Source organism: Onychostruthus taczanowskii, unplaced genomic scaffold, assembly GCF_017590055.1.
Source record: "Onychostruthus taczanowskii isolate IOZ18803 unplaced genomic scaffold, ASM1759005v1 scaffold15, whole genome shotgun sequence".
NCBI lineage: Eukaryota > Metazoa > Chordata > Aves > Passeriformes > Passeridae > Onychostruthus > Onychostruthus taczanowskii.
Genome location: NW_024498685.1, coordinates 4810678 through 4831968, shown reverse-complemented (window position 1 = coordinate 4831968; position 21291 = coordinate 4810678). Strand labels below are relative to the sequence as shown.

Genomic DNA, 21291 nt, shown 5'->3' with positions numbered 1-21291 from the left:
TGAGTCAGCAGGGCATTGCTCGCTTCTCTTTTGGGCCTTTCAGTGCATAGATTAGATTCTGTTAATTATTTTGCTTATTTGTTTTGATGCCTCAGAAAGAGCAGGAAATTGGATCAGCACATGGCAGGCCTTACTGTTGGCTGTAGGACAGGCTCTGAATGCTGGAATTCTCCTCACCTTCCACTGATCCATGCACATCTGACCGCGCCTCATGCGTGCTCTGCCCTACCTGCAGATACCATGGGGATATCAGGATTTTTACAGAGCCCTTTGAGATACACCAGTGAAGGTGAAGGCAATGCAAGAAAAGACAGGACAACACATTTATAAACCATGGATGAGTTCACTGGCACTGCTGGCAGTGTTTGGTCCAAATTACACCACAAGAAATTCACAACAGGTAAGACAGCTAAAAGCTGGGTGAAATAAGATCTAGATAAGATCTAGAGCGGTGGCAGATTTCAGCAGAGGTCCTCACACAGGTGGAAGTGAAGTGCCTGTGAAGCGCCACTTGCAGGAGGCCTGCTGGTGACTCACAGGGAACTCTGCTGGACCTAAGAAACCCAAGAAAACGAATCCTCTCGGCAAACGCCCTCTGCTGTCATTATTAACAAGGGATTTTTCTACACGGTGCACTCACTATTCAGTTTACCAGGTTTTCTGTAACATATGTGAGACCTTAACCACAATGTGGAATAGTACCTGAAATTTTTCAGTCTGAAATGTAGAGTGAAAGGAAAACTGAAGATCATTGTCCAAAAAATATCTAAAATGCAAATTTTGTTTTCTGATCCCATAATCTGTCCAGTTTCTTGATCAAATCTGTTCATGCAGACAGCAGCAGGTACATGCAATCTCATTGCCCTCAGCTTAGTCATGGATGTAGGAGTCTGCTCCTGCAGTTTAGAGACAATGTGAGCTTTTGCCTTCTCCATAGAAAAATGTTTGGAAAGTAGGAAAATTGCCATTAATGGAACATAACTAGAAAATAGCCTGAACAGCCAGCTTGAGCTTCAGTGTTACCTTCATACACCAGTGAGTGTTTGCAGTCAGCCATCTATTAGGCAATTAATCTATGATTGTTTAGATGTTACCAAGAGTGAAGGGGTAGCTCTCACTAACCAAACAAAAAAAAAGAGAAAAAAAAAAGATTTAAAAAAGAATAATACACAGTTTTGTTTACATGTGGCACTTAGGATGCTTCAACAAGCCATGGGGCAGTTTCTTGGGGAAAAAAAGCTACCTGCTGTTTTATTATTTTCCGTTCTTTTTACACTCACTAAGCAATGCACTAATAGTCAACCCATACATGCAGGTCTGTGATGTGATAGAAGACATCAGCTTGTAAGTAGTGTGGATTGATAACCCAGTGTTCTCCATGAGACAGCCCCCTTCTGCACATGGGATGGCAGGGCAGCGTGACCCATCTGCCACCAGAATGCACATCTGGTGTCTGACAAGGTGGAGGCAGGGACTTGATGGGTGCTCAAAGTTCTGCCAAAATTAAAAACTTCCACTGGAGTCAAATTCAAGCCAAAATAAATGAAATCAAATTATTTTTCATCTGGAAGCTAAGTATCTCATCTGTTTTTGGTGTACTGAACAGCACACACATATGTAAGTACTGCATAGGCCAGGCAAGATGGGGTAGAAAAATATTTTGCTGAAGTGCTCTAGTTCTGCCTCTTTCACAGAGTCTGTAAGGCTCTTGATGTAATTTCTGCTTGCAGGAATCCTAAAGTCTAAATCAGAGCGATCAGCTTTATTTTTTTCCTCAGGCATCACCCTCAGCCACATTGGCTGAGCCAGATTTATTTTGGAGAAGACACTGAGCTCCAGATGTAGAGATGACCACTGCCCAGGGCAGTCAGCACCCATCTGTGATCGGCTGGCATAATGTATCTGCTTTAGTTCGTGGGTTTTGTGTCACCAATGTGTCACAACACTTCCTGCATCTGCCACAGCTGGAACTGGACAGGTGGTGATTTCCAAAGGCACAGCGCTGCTTCTGCCACATCTGCAGCAGTGCTCTGCAGGGAGATGAAAAAACTAAACACGGTGGGGAAGGAAAAAAACCTAAAGGGACATTGGGAGAACAAATGACCTGGAGGCCTGCAAGTGTCACAGTCCTGGCGTGAAAAGCTGTCCACTGGTGCCACCTTGTGGGTCCAGAGCCACCCCCATGCCAAAGAGGCAGCCCTCACTCCACCGAGGTCCAACCCCCTCGACTTAAAGTCTGGGTCTCTTTTTAGTGCTATTTAACGTGCTTCATATTTCTAAGAGCAAATATCTGTCATCTTACCAAAGTAGCAGCCCTAAACCTTGAACTTTGCTCAGGCAGAGTGCATTGCATTGTGTCTACTACATAAAATTAAAACCCTTTACAAGTAAACAGGAGTCAGAGCAAAGGGCAACTATCAGAGTCAATGAGTTTCATCAAACATATCAGCCCACCATTTATAGCTCTCCACAGAAATTATTTTTGTCTTTATTAATATCCAGGCCTACACACTGCAAAATGCAGAAGTTGGAACGGAACGCAATTGAATGGAAATATTTCAGCACGAAAGACATCTCATGTGAAGATACAAGCTGGTCAGGTAACAGAAGTATGAGAAGAAGTAGATTTATAGGTATTATCCTGACATAAGGGTCCACTATTCTCTTTTTGTCTAAATTTAGTTCTTCTTCCCCAGGAAGAGAATGTAAAATTATGGAGCCTTTCAGCTACATTCCCATTTAGAAAAAGAGCTGGAAAAATGAGATTTTATTTATAAAGTTATAACACCTAAAATAAATGGCAAAGCTATGTCTTTTAGGTCAGTACAGAACTACTGGATAAAAGTGGAGCTCCTCATATTAGTGGGAGAAGAACCGTACAAAACTTAATAAAAAATTAATCAAAAGCACAAATCCTTTATTAACTCTCTCATGGTCCCAATGAATCCACTGCCAACAGTATAATGTGCACCTGGCAATCCTAATACCATATGTCAGGAGCTGTGCTAAGATATGTTAATTTAAGTGATTAAGGATTAACAAGTTGGTCAACAGGTGCACCCTCATGTGGACTCCATCAGTCAGCCAGGCATTCACTCAGAAAATGTCCTTTTTTAAAGAACATTGGTGAAAAAAGCAGACAGCAGCTTCATGCAGTTGGCAAATCTCTTCCCTTTCTAGCTTAGGGATGCAGCAGCCATGGTACAACATCACCTAAATTCTGACTGTAGGTGTACATAAAACTTATAGTGAGAATTGTCACAATTGGATCTTCAATGTCCACTAACAGACAAAAGCCTTGATCCTATTCTTGAATATATCAGCTTGAAACTACAGTAATTCCTTTGACTAGCATCATGGAGAATAGAATGTGTTCTATAGCTGCTAGATTTCTTCAAGACTCAATGACTGCATATCACTAACTTCAAAAGGAAAAAAAAACTAGGCCAATATAATTTTTTAACCCTTCCTCTTCATGAGTTTGTATGATATCTTAAAGGAAAAGCTATGCAGAGAGAAGAGTTTCAGTGCTGCAAAGGATTGCTGGATAACAAAGGCCTGTTCATGTGACAGGTAAGTCTAGCTGTTAGCATGCTGTAATGCATAACCATTGTTGTACATGTAATTATTGTAACTGGTCCAGTCATCTGCACACTGATATTCTTGATTAGACTGAATGTAGGGATGATAAATTGTTTCTTTTCCCAAGAAATAAGATGGAGCAAGTCTCTTCAAAACAACAGCACTGAACTGGTATGTCAGCTTCCTACGGATCTTAATGATTTCACCTGTTCTTCCATAATTCCTCAGGGCTCTGGCCATTTTCTGGTAAGTCATGATCTTGCGGTTTCCCTTTCTTTCTCCCCAGAGTTCTGCAAGTTTCTCCTTGTTTTTGGAGACAAACTGGAAGACACCATTTGGCTTATCCACCCACTGGATGCAGTTTGCCATAGCTGGATCATAGAGAGACTCATGGAGGTATTCAAATAGTCGAAGCTTTTTTCTGCCTATAAGAAATAAATCACAAAAGGTCAGAACAGAACTCGTGCTTGTTTTAAAAGATGAGCAGTTGTCTTTTTCCTGGAAAGGGTCTAACAGGCAAAAGCATAGCTAAACCTAGTACGTTGTCCCAAATGAAAAGATCACTATAAACTGTTCAGTGGAGAACAAGCAACAGCAAATGGGATCACAGAACTGTGAGCAAAACAGAATCATGGCATAGTCTGAGTGGGAAGGGACCCAGAAGGATCAAGTCCAACTCTTAAGTGAATGGCTCATACAGGGATCAAATCCACAACCTTGACATTACCAGCATCACACTCTGGTTCTGAAGGGTGTACAGATCTGTGGTGACAGAAGGGGATTTGTCATTAGAGCTTCAAAAGCAGGTTATGTGAGGATCATGACAAATGTCTGGTGACTTCACTGTGTGGTAGGTCTCAGAAACATCAGTCTGCAGACACATGCTGTGCAGATGCACACTCAAGGAACTCACGGTAGGAAATTACATCCTCAGAGAAGGCAAGAAAGAGGTTTTGGAGAGCCAATCTGAATGTCTGAATGAATGGTTTCTCTGTTTATTCAAAACTCAGAGATTTTGAGATGACTCAGTTTTGTTGGGCTTGTTTCAGGAATGTTTTGATGATGCAAGGTAGTCTCTGATATAAGAAAGAGTAAGTGTGTGAGCAGGAAAAGCAGGTTAGTTTTTAACCAGAAATCTCATGTAATCAAGAAGGAACTAGATCTTCTGGTACCCTTTGCTATTGTAAAAATCTGCAGAAGTGTCAGTTTGCATTCCCATGCAGAAAAAAGCAAGCTTGATGTAGCCATGATATTTTATGAAAAATCCTTTGCTAGGATTTTCCTGCTGAGAAGCTGAAGAGCCTCAGGAAAAAAATGTAAATAATAACTGCTGCTGTAGAATGCAACAGGTGAATCTCTGATTGGTGCATGTTGGTTGTTTCTAATTAATGGCCAATCACAGTCAGCTGGCTCGGACTCTGTGGGAGTCAGGAGCCTTTGTTATCATTCCATTCTTGTTCTTTCTAGCCTTCTGATGAATCCTTTTCTCTCTATTCTTTTAGTATAGTTTTAGTATATAATTTTAATATAATATATATCATAATACAACAAACCAGCCTTCTGAAACATAGAGTCAAGATTTAGATCTCTTCACTCGTCCCAGGAGCCCCCATCAGCTTGGTACTGAAATATTTGCCAGTTAACTAAGTGCTTCTCTCCACAGGCTCAGTTCTCAAACTTCAGTTTCCTAGTAAGGCTTATTTAGTTTCACATAGATCTTGTGGATTCTACTCTATGAAGTATTTCTAGTTCCCTTCCCAAAGCCAAGGGTGATCAAGAAGCTGTTGTAAGGAGGAAGAATTTAAGATTATCAGACAAAGAGGAACATTTTGCAGAAGAGAGAATCTATGCAGAAGAACATCTTCCACTTTAACCAAAGTGGAAATAAGCAGCTGCACCTAAAGTTCATAAAGTCTTGTCTTGTGTGGCTATTTTAAACTAGGAACAGGGGAAAAGTGACAGTTGCTAAGGAACACTGAGGTCAAGCCAAGACATCTGTCAGGGATGACAGTAACTCTGTATCTGGTGATAAGGAAAGAGGAGAGAAGTAACAGTCAGGCTGGGAAGAAGAAGAGCCTGAAATCAGAGGTACTTTCCAAAAAATTAATAAAGTTTCATTATCTAAGTAGAAATTGGCCTGAGGCTGGAAGTACATATTCTACTAGAAACACATATAGATTACTAAGAAGCCTAAAAGGAACCTGTGAAGGACATTGCCTTGTCACAATGGACACTTCTTAGAAGGTGACCCCCTTAGGTCCCCTCCAACCTGAATTATCCTACAAACTGATTGTAGAACAAACAAGATCAGGGGAAAATCCATGGACTACTGTGGACTAAATTTCTGCTGGAAAAGAATAGTGTAGCCTTGTCTGCAGCAGCACTTGATTTAGTGCTGTTTGGCCTCTTAGTTCGGTGGTCATTTCTGCCCAAGTTTTTATTTCTAGACACATCACCTATAGCTGATGTGTTTGTTGGAGAGGGCTAATTTGCTGTTATGGGTTTCTGCAGCTGTTTTTCCAGAGCCCAGCTGTTATCCCCAAAGTGCTACACTCCAGTTTGAGATGGGGTCAGTTAACAGATCTTCGTACTGTGTCTCATTGCATAAGCCAGTGATGTTCATTTTCACGCTCTCAACATCATTCTAAGCCCAGCAGGTTAGAAACCTGCAGGTTTCTTATGTGGTGATTGGAGACAAGCAGGTTCCTCCAGAAGTTGTTTCAGAATATCTTCATTAGATTTCGGTGCTGAATGGTCCTGAAGGCACCTAATTTTCTCAGGGAAAATGCATCCAATTCAATTCTGAAATTGCCTCCACTCCACTAAGCATGAGTCCAGATCAGGAATGGTTTTGTCGTGACTGAACTGGACTCTTTTCAGAGGAAACCTATCTCAAAAGATACTTTCCAAAAGCATATCTATGTCAGTGTGCCCTTCAGAACTTGTGACCAGCCTCTAAAGACTGCCCTAAATAAAATGTTGTGAAACACTTTAAACACAGGATTTGGGCTCTCAGTCCTGATGGTTTTATCTACAGCTCTATTCCTAAAAAGCCACACTAATTGCTAGTGTACAGATCTCTTATGTCTCAACAAGAAACTAGGAGGACTAAATTAATTTAGTGAAGTGAAAATAGTCCCCCAAACCACAGTTTCTGGCAGGAATATCACCATGGACACAGAAATCTGTAAAAGGACAGAAAATGACCCCATAAGAATAGTTAATCACTCTGCAAATATGTGCAGGTTGTCTCCTGAAGAAGATTGATGACAGTGTAAAAGAAATAGGAAACAGGAAATGAAGTTTAACAGAGCAGTAATAACTGAAGGTCAAATCAGATACTGACATGTAAAATTCCCCAATGCAACCCTGGATAAGACTTGGGAAAGCAACATTTCTGTATTTAAAAGGTTTTCATTTGCAATGGTGAATTTCAGATATCTGAAGTAGAAAACTGAGAAACAGAGGCTATTCTTTTCACCATCCTAAAAGTCTATGGTAGCAATAGCAAGAGTACTACTACTCTAGTGGTGGTGGTAGTTCTATTCTTTTCACCATCCTAAAAGTCTATGGTAGCAATAGCAAGAGTAGTAGTAGTGGTGGTGGTAGTAGTAGTAGTAGTAGTAGTAGCAGCTATTAAACAACAGAGACCACAGTGTTCATCATCAATGGGCAGAGACAACACCAAAAACTGACACCATGTGGTTAAACCTGAGAAAAGGGGATTTCAAAAAACCAGCTAAATCAGGAAGCTACTTAAAAAGGCCTCATGGCCAAAAGTAGGTACAATATCTCAGAGTTGAAGCTGTGAAAATCTCATCCAGCAGTCACAGAAAGGCTGCTGAGTCCCTCCCTGCCAAAAACCCAAATAATGAATGCAATAAAAAAATGGAGTACTGCAATAACAATGCCACACGACCAATTCTTTGCAAAATAGATATCAATTCAAGTAAACTCAACCAGAAGCAGGAAAATAGCCATAAAAATGATATTTTGTCACTGGAAGTGACAAAAAATGAAAGGTGATTTGAAAAGTAAACTTAGAAAGGCATGAAATCTGGCATGCAAAAATATTCATGTGTGTAAAAAACCTTTAAGAAAATTACTGCTTGTTAGGCCACATGAAATAAAATAAGTGGTATAAATGGATAAAGATGTTACTGGTAGCTAGATTTACTTCTCTGCATCAGACTTCATCCTAAATGATTTGAAGTGAAACATATATCTGGTTTTGTTTTCCATGTGCTAAGAAATGATGGAATAATTTAATAATAGATTAATCATTTATTATAATCTTAGATTTAGCAGATGGAAATTGAACACTAGCAGTTGTATCCTAATCACTAGTAAATGTTCACTTTTTCCTGTTGAAACTTTCAAAAAAATATATAAAGGAGAAAGCATGATTCGCTAAGAGGTTTTTTAAAGTAACATAAATCACACATCAAGATATGATCTTTTTACAGACCTTTCCCTCCTTTTGGCTGGCCAGCAGCAGCATGCATCACTTGACTTTCTGGAGTATTCTGCAGTGTATGGTAGACAGTCTCATCTGCATAAAAATCCGCTGCACTGTTCTTCAAGAATTAAGACAATAAAAAGTTACTAATAGAGTACATTCTCTGAATAAAAAGAAACTTGTGGCAATTAATTGGCTGAGGCCTTCAAAATGCAACTTTTCATCACCTCACCCATGGAAGACTTTTCTCAGCCAGGAAGGCACTCAGGGTAGTGTACCAGTAACAAGCAGCACTAATTCTTGTCCGGGGGCAAGATCTGCCTTCCAGAGGAGAAGCTGAGAGGGAAAACAGTGTAGCTGCCTCACCCTGGACCTTCAACCCTGCTGCTGGAACCAGAGCAGGAGCAGCTTTCAGAGCTAGGAAAAGACAAGGGCCACCTGGACAGTAGCACCTACAGACTCTGTAGTTCCCATGCTGTGTTGTTGTTAATCTTCTGGGGGAAAATGGGTTTTTGTGGAATCTGTTTCCCTGAAATTATCTCCCCTGCAAAATTCATTTTCCATCACTCTTGAAGACCACTCTTCCAGTGTTTTTTAAGTATTTAAGCATTAGTAATTTAAGTATTTAAGTGCATTAGAGTATATGGACTCTAATGGCTGAAGCTGTGCTCAGATAATGCTGGTCTTTCTAGAGCTTTTAGAACTGCTGTTGGAGAAATCAAATGGTTCTTTTTCACAGTGGCAGAATCTACACCAGCGTTGGAAGCTGTTGTTCTCTGCCTGTTCCCAGGTAATACAAAGAAGCCTTTTGTGCTATAAATAATTCCGTAGTAGGTTTGCTTGTTAGTCGTCATGTTATGTGATGAACAACAGAAGAGCATCAGAAGCAAACTGCTGACTCCTGAAAATACATTATTAATCACATTTTGCAAGTATTTCCCAGGGCAGTTTCATCTGAATCATGCCTGACCAGACCAAATTTCTGTTAGTGTTAGCATAATGATTTGTATCAGAAATCCCAAATGAGCAATCAGTCTTCCAGTTATGTCTGACTATTATTAGAAATGAGTTCACTCACAATCACGTTTCTCCAGCTATACCCTTGCTCCTCCCCAGATGGTGCTGCACAGTAACTGGGACTTGCTTGGAGGTGGTGGTGATGGTTGATCACAGTCACGCAGTTTTTATAACCTGGGATTTAGGAGGAGGGAGCAAAAACCAAGTGAGTGAAAAAGAGAGAAGAAGGAAAAAAGAAAACCACAACAGCAAATAATTTGACATGGTGCTAGGCCTGTCAAAAAGCATTTATCCTGTGGCTGCCTTCTAGACAATAAAGTGTCCAGAGCCAAGATGTTCCACATCAGTAGGTTATCCAGAAAAATCTGGATACTGCTGGTGCTGATCACACCCTTGGGCCGGTTTTATTAGCCCTCACAAACGTGTAAAGTAAATTTTTTTAAGACAAAATATCAGATATTTCATAGCATCATGAAATTTTTTGGTTACTGGACGACAGAGGGCCATAAAGACCATCAGATATAGGTGGTGGTTATCGATTGTGAATGGGATAAATATAGACTATAATAATACACCTAGAAAGGAAAAGAGACTGTCAGGCAGTTCTGCAGGCCTTTAGTACAATGCAAGTCAGTCTCCAGTGGTGAATAAAGTAAAGGAGCATCAGAACATCTGCACTGCCTGAAGGAATGACATAGAAGGAACACAAGAAGTTGTGACGCTTAAAGAAGCAGAGGAGAACACCAGACTAAAGACATTTGAAAAAATTACCTACTTCAAGTGGTCAGAAGAAGATATTGGAGGGTATGGGTACATCTATTGCAGGTGGAAATGTGGGTGCAGCTGGGGACAGACTAAACACTGCATTGCAAGGGTTTAATAACTCCATCAGCCCTAACAATGTATATATAAGGAAGAAGATTTCAATTAATTATATATAGTGAATCCTCCAGCATGTGTAAATTACCAGTGCAGTGGAGCCAAAAAATTGTTAACAGCAGAAGATACAGCCCTACTGGTCTTATTTACATTTCATTTTATGATACATAATATGTAAATCAACTTCCTCATGTGAAAGGCATTTTACACAAAAGACAGCAGGTATTTTTTTTCTGGACATAGAGGGTTTGTTTTCCTTTCCTTACATTTCTGCTTACAGTGTAAAAGCAAAAGCACAAATTTTAAATTTTATAGTAATTTAGTTACCAAAACCTTGCCAGAATGGAACAATTTACAGCTTCCTTGCATTGTAGGTTTTGTAAAGTATACAACTCTTGAAGTCAAGGAAAACAATTTTCTATTAATTGTCCAGACCCAAACGATCATTCCTTCATTAAAATATTTAAGGTTATTATTAGTGCACAAAAAAATTAAATGAGGAAATTAATTTCACTTGCTGGTCTTTTTTTTTCTTTTGTATTGGGATTCATGGCATAGCAGAGGGGCATTTTGAAGTTAAAACATTAAAACTGGAAAAAGACTGTTGCACAACAGTCACACATCCTCTGATTATAGGAAAAGTGAGCTTGGTGCACCTGGGCTGCTGCTGGGAGGAGGGTAAATGGGGCCAGTCCAACAGTTTCCCTCTGATGTGACCTGGAAGATATTCACCACACTGGGCAGTACTCATGGAGGGGTAAAAACCCTCCAAATAATTTTCCTCCTTTTCATCCTCACAAAACATCCCATTAATTCACTTCTGGGAAATTACTCCCCCACCTGTATGTTTCAAGAGGTGCTTTCCTGTAAAAAAGGAGCTGGGAAATGAAGTAGAAGAAGGGTGTTTGTTACCTGGTGGGCACTGCATTTCTCTGTCAGAGTGCTGCTGCAGCACTTCTAGAGCATCTTCAAAAGCCTGGCCCAGCACGTCGTGGTCAGGAAAGCTCTGCAGGAATATTTTGCAGTCAGGACCCAGAAAAGACCAGGCTGGTTCCTTCAAAGTTGTCAATCAGCCCATCCTAAATAAATGCAGTGATGCTATAGAACACACATCCTCCTGGAACTGATCTTTGGCAGGCACCAAGGCATCACCATAATCTTTTACTATTATGAGAAAGTTCTCACTCCTTTGAGGTCAGTGAAATAATTCACAAAGGCAACATTATTCAACTCACTCTGTCAAAAGTTTCAAGGTTCATTTCCTTAATTTGCAAAAGATGTTTACATAAAGGGTGTTGTTACTGCTGGTGGAGAGTTTTATATTCTGTAATACAGAGATGTTTGTATCACTTGTGTAACATTGTTAATGAAGCCAGAGTCATCTTTCAATAACATTGACATGACAAAAATAATTACACATAATTTCTGAAGCAGTTGTGCAGAGAAAATGCTACACTGTGCCACTACAGGAAACCAAGTGTAGATTTTCAGAAAACCGTTCATTATAATTTTAGAACACCTTGTAAAAAACTAAAGACACCCTCTAATTTGAGTTTGACAGTCTTCTGCAGCATATTTGAAACACTCAATAATGAACGAGAATATAGGTGTTGTAGACTTACCATTATTTAGATATCAAGACTTGAATCCTGTTTAAAAGAACCAATATTTTTAATATTGTATGATTCAAAGCAAATAATAATTATCTGAGCATAAATTAAAATAACTAAATGAAACAACTCAGTATTGTTTCCAGTTACAGGGTAAAATATTTTTAATAACAAGATAAAATGGATTTATTATTAGAAGCTGATATTTAAATTAAATTAAATATTTAAATTAAATTAAATACTTGTGACACTGTATTTTTTAAAAATCAATTTTTTTAAATGTTTACAGTTTCATTAATGCCACAACTTTTAGATTATTATCCACACCATCATAAATACATTTTAAAGACATTATAAAGTGAAAATGTGTTATTGTAGACATCAAGTCTTAGTCAACATAACTTCTAATTTGCCCAAGAAAATACACATTAAATGCATGTGTTTAAGTCTCTTCAGTTCACAGCCAGTTGAAACAAGTTTCGTTTCTTTCTAATATAGATTAGCATATGACTGTATATGAACATACATAAACACTCAGACTAATAGGGAGTTCCAGAGGCAAATTTGATTGTTTAATAAACAGTGTAAATAGACATATTTTCAGCCAGTTTAGCATGAACAATATTACTCAGAAACATGTATTTAGTATTTCCTTTTTAATTTATATTTCTTAAAGAAAACCATAATCAGATTTTTTTTGCCTTGCTGGTTTTCCCCCTCATTATAATTAACATTATTATTTCAAAGCTGGAAACATAATAATCAATATATCAATATTTTACTCATTAAATATTTGATTATTGTGTGTGATGTTTCAAAATACAAAGGAGAGACAGGATACACAAATATTACTGAGGAAGAATTTTATCCAACACTAATCATGAATGTTCTAAGCTGGGAATTTTGCCTCAGGTAAGTATGTTATAGGGTACAGTCAAAATTTGCAGAAGTGTTTTTAAATCTTGACAACTATATGGTGGAATCCTAGCAATTCACTGGCATATTTGTCTCTGTGTACAGTGCAATAACTATTTCAATCATCTGATCCAAATCTATTCTAAAGCCAGAATGAACAATGTCAATCATTTATTTAGCTGCAATGGTGGCCACAGATTCCCGGGGCACAGGGCTACAGAAATTAAAGACAAGAATCTGCTTTGTAAGGATCCTCATGCATTTTCCCCATAATTTTAAGTAATTCACTTTCCTTAAAGTGATGTTTTCTAACTCAGACTCCAAACTGATACCTTGACAGAACATCTACAGCCACCTCAATGCTTTGCAAAGTCTTAAATGCACAAGCATAGGCAAGGTATTTTTGAGTGGTCTTACCACTTCACCAATGAATTCATACCAAAGAAGAAAAAGGCACACCTTTAGTAGGCTTAAAAAAAACCAACCTGGGCACTTACCTAGAAATTCAGTTCCACACACAAAACAAGAATCTGTCTGGTTTCAGAAATGAAAGAAAGACTGAGTTCCCACAGCAAAGGGCTGGCAAAGGGGCTGCATTAAATAGCTGATTTTAGGGAAGTGTTTTGCCTAGGGATTTTTTTTTTTTTGAGAGTATAGGTATAGTAAACTGCTAGCATGTCCCTTCATTCTGCACAAAAGTGGGTGATTTATACTGAAATAAATAAAATTAAATGTTTTAACTATTGTCCAAAACATGTGGGGTTTAAGCATTCAGAGAGATTCCTTTTATCTATGGCACCTTGTAACAAATCTGTCACTGGTATCATGGTAGGATGAATCTAGGGCAAAATTCCACATCCCTCATCTGTCCCACACAGACCGCAGTGGACTTTGGGCTTTTATCTGAACCTTCTTGTTAGCTCAGTGTAAGGAGCAAACTGGACCTCAAAATAAAATTTTGAAGGAATTTCAGAGTTCTGCTTCAAGGCTCATGTTTGTAGCCCATGCCCAGCTCTAGAGCATTGACTGCAGCACTCAGCACAGATTCAGACAAGTAGTTGATGATCTGCCAAACACTTTCTGAGCAGCTCCAAGATATGCTGTTGCATCCTATAGGAACAGAACTCTGTGTTTTTCAGCTCAGAACTTCTCATTGCTGACAAAATCTAGTCTGTGCCATAGCTCTTTCCAGCTTTCCAAGTCTTTCAGAGGCATATTTTGCAGAATTTCCCCAGCACTTGCCACAAAACTGCTGTAAAATAGTAATTACCTCTTATATTATTTATGTATATTCTCTCAACCAAGAACCTAGACAAGAACTAGACTTGTTACAAAAGCTCAGTGAAAGCAGTTTGAAGCCACCAACCATTTCTGCTGGTTTCACATGCAAGCTGCCTTTTCAAATTTTGCACCAAGAAGTTTCAGGATATCATTTTTAGTGAAATACATTAATATATGTACATCTTTTTTTGAACTTCAGGTTCTATTTTGCACCACTTCTGTGGTCTGACTTGGGCTTAGAAAAGAAAATTAACTGGCAACCAGAGGGGACAAGGAGGGAATGTGGGAATGTGACAAGGAGAGAAACAAGAGAATGAGGGAACAGCAAAGTCAGAGGACTTGGAGGTTCTCCATAACTGAGCAGCCACAACCCCAAAGAGATTGTGGCCCACAGAATGACCATAATGGAGTAGAGGAAATTAGTAAGAAGGAAGCAGCAGTGGAAGAAAAGGGTGAGAAACAAGGAGCAGTGGAGGGAAACCACGACGTCTTGACCCCAAACCCCTGTGCCACTCATTGCCTCACCAAAGGAACTGAGTATAACCTGTGGAGATAACAAGAGGGGAGGAGATGTGTCTGGAGTGCAGTTGAGCCTGGGAAAGGGGAAGGAAAAATATTTTAATGTTTATCTTCTTTGCTTCCCAATACCCAAATCAGCAAGAAAATATAGCAATAAGTTCAATTAAATTCCCAAAGTGCACAAAAGAGGGTGAAGGTCAAGAGATGAAAGCTAATGGTTTTACCACCAATAAAATGATCCATCTTCCCAAATCAAATTGCTCTGTCAGAAAGTTCTTCTTTCATATGAGAGGCTATACCAGAAACCAGGTCAGGAAAAGGTTTGTTTTCAGAGGAAATGGGAGGGTGCCATACATGGCACAAACACACAGCGTAAGAACAAGAGCAAATGCTACCTTGTAGGGGAGTTTTAAACTCTGCAGCCCATTTATGCTTTGAGTCTTTGGCCCAACACAGTCTTAGAGCAAGAGCCCAGCCTACCTCCCTGTAAGCACTCAGAAGAGGCAGAGGAAGGTGCAGCTGAAGACCGTGTCAGCTGACACTCACCGCTCACTCCTCAACACATCACAGTGCAGCCAAGACTGGCAGCATGATGACCTCTACTAAGACACAATATTAGAGAAGAAAGCCTCCTTTGATCTTTGCATTGGATGGGGGGTTGGATTCCAGACAAAAATCTGAGAAAGAGAACTTACTCTTCACATCTTAATGTCTCAAACAATTGATGTGCCTGATAAAAAAATTAGAGCATCTGTTAGAAACCACAACATCAAGCTCTTCTCCTTCCTCCATGTTTTAAAAATAAACTTCAAACAACAGAATTATTGTTTAAGTTTCAGAACTTTCTTCTATCTCTGCTTGGCATAAAGTACACCTCATAGTGGTAGTATAGTAAGAAGCATTTTCACATCTGAATAATACCCAGAACTAAATAGTGTACTATAGCACTTGTCAGAGAGTTTGAGAAAGCATAAAGATTCTTGCATGAGGCATTGTTCAAACATAGAATAAAAAGAAGTCTTGTCCTTCTTAAAGCTTGTCCAACTTAAAACTTGAAATGGCAAGTTTTCTCACCCAGAATTTGTAGATTTCTTGAAGTTTTTTTAACATCAGGTAATTTGCAACTGCCCAAATAGACCAATCAAAATAGAGACCACTTCATAAAAAAATATCCTGAATGAGACAGCCACAGAGATTTTCTGTGTTTCCATACTTGTTCTGGCCCTTGTCAGATGCCTTTGCCACTACTCTTCTGTCCAAGCAGCTATGTAATAACCTTTGCCTTGAATCCTCATGGGTGTAGACTCACAATAATTACACCATTAATAATAATAATAATTCTCTCCCTGAAAGTGGAAAAGTTGAGGGATCACATGCCTGTGCTCACCTCCTGAGTCTAACCATGCTGACCAGTGCACTTCAAAACCTTATGTTCCATTCAAGGCTCAGAAGAAACTGGAAACTTTCTTGCAGCAAGGATGAAGCCTTTGCTCACTGCAGGAAAAACAGGGATGAACACACAGAGAGGCCCCTTCTTTTACATGTAGTGTGCAATGATAACCTAGGCATGAATATCTCACAGTGAATGAGTCTGCAGCCTGAACTTCAATTTAGTGGGTTCAGAAAATCCCTGAATTCACATTCCTAGCCCTGGAATACAAAGAAAATTCTCATTTAAAAAAACTCCAACAAAACAACCAAAATCAAACCGCCAAACAAAGATGAAAAAGGAAATAAATGCAGCTTTTTACTAGTCTCAGTACTATTATTTACCATGATTTTGGTCAGATAATTTATTATAGAACACATACAAAAATACCCCAAATATAATCAAAGGGAACCATAAAAACAAACAAAAAACCAATTGTGGCATCATATCATATTAGTAAATCAGATCATGAAACTGACTTTAAAAGTCGCCTATTTGTGTTGGAAAAATTTTTTATTATTTCAAATGCCAAAAGATGAGGATATATCATAATTTCAAATTTCAAGGCTTCACTTGCCTTATAAATAATTCTACAAATTAGAAACTTTCTACAATGCAAAAGATAGTATTTATTTTAATTGGTAGAATTATAGTATTGTTTCCTTATCTGGTGGAAATTGACATAGAGCCACCAAAGGCAAAGGATCAGCGATGATATCTGCAAACAGAGTTTGACACCACTATTATTTTCACTACAGTAAGGGGAAACATGCTGTGCCAGCCTTAATGTTGCACATACTTCCCTGAATTCCTGATTTGTTTTAATTTTTTGTCTACCTTATAAAGCATTGCAGTTGGTTACCAAAAGTATGTCATTTTGGCATTTTAATTTTTGTAAGAGCTGTTTTATAGTTATAATTACTGGGCCTCATTTTTTGAAAGAGCTTTGCCCAACCATTATCTCCAAGTACATCTCATGTGTGAAGCTTTTTGCCTTAAAATAGACAAAAGATGTTGAAAATGTTTTACAAATTGAATTTTAAGCCTGGAATGAGAGATAGCTCCATCAGAGACACTTCCTTACCACTAAATATGAAACACTTGCATATCCCATTGAAGGCCAACTCAATGTGGATTTTAAATTATGATCTAACCTTAAGATTTATTTATTTGGCTAACATTAGATCTGTAATAGATTTCACTAAGAACCATTGAATAATTGTCATAAAATTAGACATTTAGATAAATTATTGCAGAGGTTAGGTCTAAGCATGGAATTACCTCTTCCAGGGCTTAAAAAGAGAAGATCAGCATGAAGTTGCATGACTGGGCAGATCAGTTTTTCAATGGAAAAACCACATCTAAAGCCCCCATATTACAACTAGACCCAGTATATTGGTCCAAATGCTCATGTCAGCAAGACTTCTCAGGGAGCTTCTTCTTTGGCTTCATCTAAGCAAAGGAAGTGAATTTCTGATGGGAAACTCCGTTGAGATAGAAAACCAGAAACCACAACAGAAGCAAAAGGAACTAATAACAAAAAGTGCATTGGGGAAAAAAAACAAGAACCAGCCCTAACTAAAAGAAGACTCTAAAGTGAAATATGAACAAACAATTTTGATTCATTTACAGGTATAGTGAGTAGTATCAAATAGTGGGATAAATAAAACACAATAAATCTTCTGCAGAAAACTATCAGAGCAAGATGGGAATAATATGACAGCATTTCATAAAACTAGCAATGAATAATGGGAAGAATTCTAGTCTAGATCTTTGCAACCTAAACGATTCTATGACTTGATGATTAGAAGGTGAGCCTGATAAAGGATAAAAGTGAAAGCCTTTCCCTGAAAAAGAAAGCAGACAGAAAGAAGAACACAGTATTTAAATAACCCTTAATAGTGAAACTAGGGAAGCCAAATAGAAACTAACAATTTTCCAAGTAACTGAGCTATTTGTGGATGAAACATGCTTTCAGATTTGAGTGGCACTTAGATCACACAGGATTAATTCAACACTCCAATTCCATTCCCCCTAAACCATAAAGCTGAGAGTTGAAAAATGTTAAGTCTGGGTGACAGAGCCTTTTCAGCTACAAAGAATGGAAGGAAGCAATTTTGTCTGTTTCTGGAAAAGCTGGAAAGAGAGACATATAATAACTGCTGTAGCATCTGCAACCATTTAGAATTAAAGACCTGTAGCAGACATATAGAAGCAAACAGAATAAATGTAACAGAGTTCTAACATTTTTAAGACAAGATACATCCCAGGTTCAGGCAGACAGACCACATAAGCATTTATTGAAGCTCTGCATCTGTAGCTGTTGAACAGGAAGAAAAATCAATTTTCACCATTAAGCAGGCCTTAAATTGTATTTAAATTATCTGGAAATTACCAGCAATGGAGGAATATGCCCATAAGAAAAAAGGGTGGAAGTAAATCAACGGGCCAGCCTGAAATCCCCAAGTCCATTGAGGATAGAAATAACAAGTCATTATTAATGAAAATACTGACATTATGCATTAAAAGAATACAACATGCTGGTTTTACTATAAGAACACAAGCTGACCTTCACCTGAAATGAAATGCAACAATCTACAGGATTATAGCATAAGGCCTATGAAGTGTGTTTATTTCATTTATAACTTCAAAATAGGCAGAAATGGCATGAGACAGTATAAAAGAAATAAATTTCCATTTTAAAAGAGTGGGAAATGTTTTCTGCACCATCTTTCTCACAAAATGAATTATTTCATCAGAAGACCAAGAACTAGAAAAACCAACTGTATATTGGCATTAACCTCCTCAAAATTAAAAGGAGAAAATATTTTGGGCCTTCGACCAAAACATGAAATATTACCTAGGAGTTTTTCTACAGCTATTCCTGCTACAGGTACTTTTGTATTAAATAATTATAAACAGGGTACCCTGGCAGGCAGGACCAAACTCTGCCACAAACAACAGGAAGGTTGGAAGCTGCCCTTCCCAGGCAGATCCATTGCAAAGCAAATATGCTCCTAATTTTTCTCTTAAAGGAAAATATGGAATCACATTTTGACATCACCTTCACAGAAGTTACTACCATACTCCATGAGTATCTTAACTTTGGTACCACAAAGTTAAGAAAAGATTTAAGCTTGCAACCACCCAAAGCAGAGCTGTTTTGAGTGTCTGACAGAATCTCCATTTTCAGGGACTGACATCTACATTTACTCCCACTAGAGAATCGGGCAGATATTTCTCACACAGTGCTGAGATGAAAAATATTAGTCAAGACCTGAAAGTGGGACATCTAAAATGAAAGAAGCTGTAAAGTTGTAAGGAAGATGGTAATAAATAGTTGTGAGAGATAACCAGCTGACAAAGTTCACTTGGGAATGTAAACATATATCAAATGCTTTTGAGTCAAAGTAGTTAGACTACAAAAACTATTAATAGCCATTCTTCGTGGTGTAATTGTCATATAACAAAAAATAAAACAAAAATCCAGCACATTCTGTCTTTGAAGGAGCAGAATGATGTTGGATTTCTGCCAGAATTCTAGATTTTAAAAATACCCCTTAAGGAACTGCAGAGCAGTAAAGGAAATTCTTTAGAAATAGAATTCCTGTCACTACTAAACTCTGAAGGTGACTGAAAAACAGCTGTCCCAAATAATGGGTTTTTATGCTTTGATGAGGCAAACACTGATGTGGGCATAAAGTGCTATGACTAGCAAATAATGCTTCCTATATTACCAGGAAAGGGCTGAAGAAGTACTTAGACTTTGGGGATTTTTACAAGCTGATGTTAAAGAAATCCTGTGTCTTGATGGTGAGGTAGGAGACATGTCAGTAAAACAGTTTCCTGGCCTGGAACCTTTTGTGAAAGAGGATTTTCTAAAGCTGAGTGGTTTTTAATTTTAAATTTCAAATGAAACTGTCATTTAGCAATGGCTTCACATTCTTTTCCATTTCCCTTTGAGGTACCTGCATTTTGAATTATCATTGAATTCAACAAATAAAGTAAAAGGCCTGGCAGTTGCACCATACCTTGTCCTAGGTATATCCTGAAAATGTCCTTTATGGAATTCCCCCAAAACACATCTATGTGATCTCAGTGAATTTAGCTCACTAGTGTTTTATGGAATGTATCTGCTAAAGGTAGATACAAAAGAACATTTAAAATAATTTTAAAATCAAGACAAGGAATCCTTGATAAGCGAAGGCTTCTGACTTGCTATTAAGCTGTTGGGCAGCCAAGTGCACAGTTCAGTCATACATAAAAATCTTCAATAAAGGAGGAGAGTTTTCGATTTATAGAGACTTTTTAAAAGATCACTTCAAAGATATTTAAAGCAAAGGACCCAGTCTTAGAAAAAAATCAGCTATAATCTTAAATTCACACCTAATCGGAAGCATATTTTAACTTAAAACTCAGCAGGTGCTTAACACGCCTGGATAAGTTGAGGTCCTAATTAATGAGTGGTAAGAGGTAATGCTTTGCATTACATCTTCCCAAAAAGATGCCAAACACCTTCCAGAAAGAAATATAAATAAGATTCCAGAGCATGCAGCCTGCAAGTTACATTGTTAACACAAAATGTCACAGGAGAATGACAAACATGCCACATCAATCTTCAAATCAAATCAAATCATATTTTTCACCTGCCATACTTATATAATTTTAAGCCAAGTTCTTAACATTACCTATGTAAAATACGTATTGAACAACTTTCAGTTTCAGGGAATACAGCACCTACTCAGTTAAATTAAGTGCAAGAGCAGCATTACATATTTCACATGTACACCCTAAGAGGTCAAACTTTACTCCATCCCTCATCAGGGATTTATAACAACTTGGGAGACAAGGTTGATTCTAAATATATGTTGAAAAAGGTCTGTAAATGCAAATGATGACAGAAATAATGGAGTAGGTGTTATGTTTTTATGCCACTGTGTGTCTCACATTGAACATTTGCTCAGTGTTAACTTGAATGCATGGGAGGCAGAATGGCCTTGTCCTGAAAAACATCTTCTTTAGGACTCTCTGTTTATGCTGTTGCTTGGATGCAGCAAGTGTCACAGTCACAGTACAGTTAAAGAAACACAGTTCAATAACTGGTTTTCTCCCTGTTCTTTCAGATCAACTTTATCTCCTGCTGACACCTGGACCACGCTAAAACTTCACAGGATGAGGCTGACTGGAACACAGGCACAAGAAGGGATAAATCTGGGAGGAAGCAGTGCCAAAATAGTACCAAGGATTGCTGTGTAGGACACCAGGAAGGAAACTGTGACTGATAATGAGAGGAGCAGAAGATGCTGGGAATTAAGGCTGAGAGCTGGAGGTCACTGTAATTGGAAGGTGACTGCACAGACACTGGCTCTGAACTCCAGTGTGTTCAGTGGAATTGTGGGGAAAGGTGCCAGAAGGAGATTTAACCAGGATTTGAGAAGAGAGGACTGGAGCCTGCTTGACAAGAAGATAAAAGGAAGGATGAGATTCATAAAATAATCTGCACTAATTTTGTGAGGCCTGGCTGAAGACTGTAGGATTGGGGATGAGAAGCTTGGACCAATATATCTTGGATTGAGGGGGGCAAGAAGAATAGAAGCCAA

At 38.4% G+C, this 21291-nt stretch overlaps 1 protein-coding gene across 2 annotated transcripts; it reads right to left on the bottom strand.

Moving 5' to 3' along the window:
* Positions 1-3479: 3479 nt before the first annotated feature.
* SPIC (Spi-C transcription factor) lies at positions 3480-13035 on the bottom strand. 2 transcript variants are annotated; one of them, XM_041398804.1, is made up of 6 exons: positions 12960-13035; positions 11560-11586; positions 10850-10943; positions 9120-9232; positions 8051-8159; positions 3480-4007 (listed from the first exon to the last, which is right to left on the bottom strand). In XM_041398804.1, exons 2-6 carry the CDS (start codon positions 11560-11562, stop codon positions 3580-3582), a joined length of 747 nt encoding a protein of 248 aa, XP_041254738.1. In that variant the 5' UTR covers positions 11563-11586; positions 12960-13035; the 3' UTR covers positions 3480-3579. The 2 variants fall into 2 exon arrangements, with proteins under 2 accessions (XP_041254738.1, XP_041254739.1); XM_041398805.1 differs by lacking the exons at positions 10850-10943; positions 11560-11586 and adding an exon at positions 10670-10815 and having other exon boundaries at positions 3547-4007.
* Positions 13036-21291: the final 8256 nt, after the last annotated feature.

What these genes read in the sequence shown, in the direction of transcription:
- SPIC (XM_041398804.1), bottom strand. An exon ending in AGAAATGCAGTGCCCACCAG is followed by an intron (nt 9,233 to 10,849) that starts GTAACAAACACC and finishes CCTAAATCCCAG; the next exon opens with GTTATAAAAACTGCGTGACT. An exon ending in CCAGCCAAAAGGAGGGAAAG is followed by an intron (nt 4,008 to 8,050) that starts GTCTGTAAAAAG and finishes TATTTCTTATAG; the next exon opens with GCAGAAAAAAGCTTCGACTA.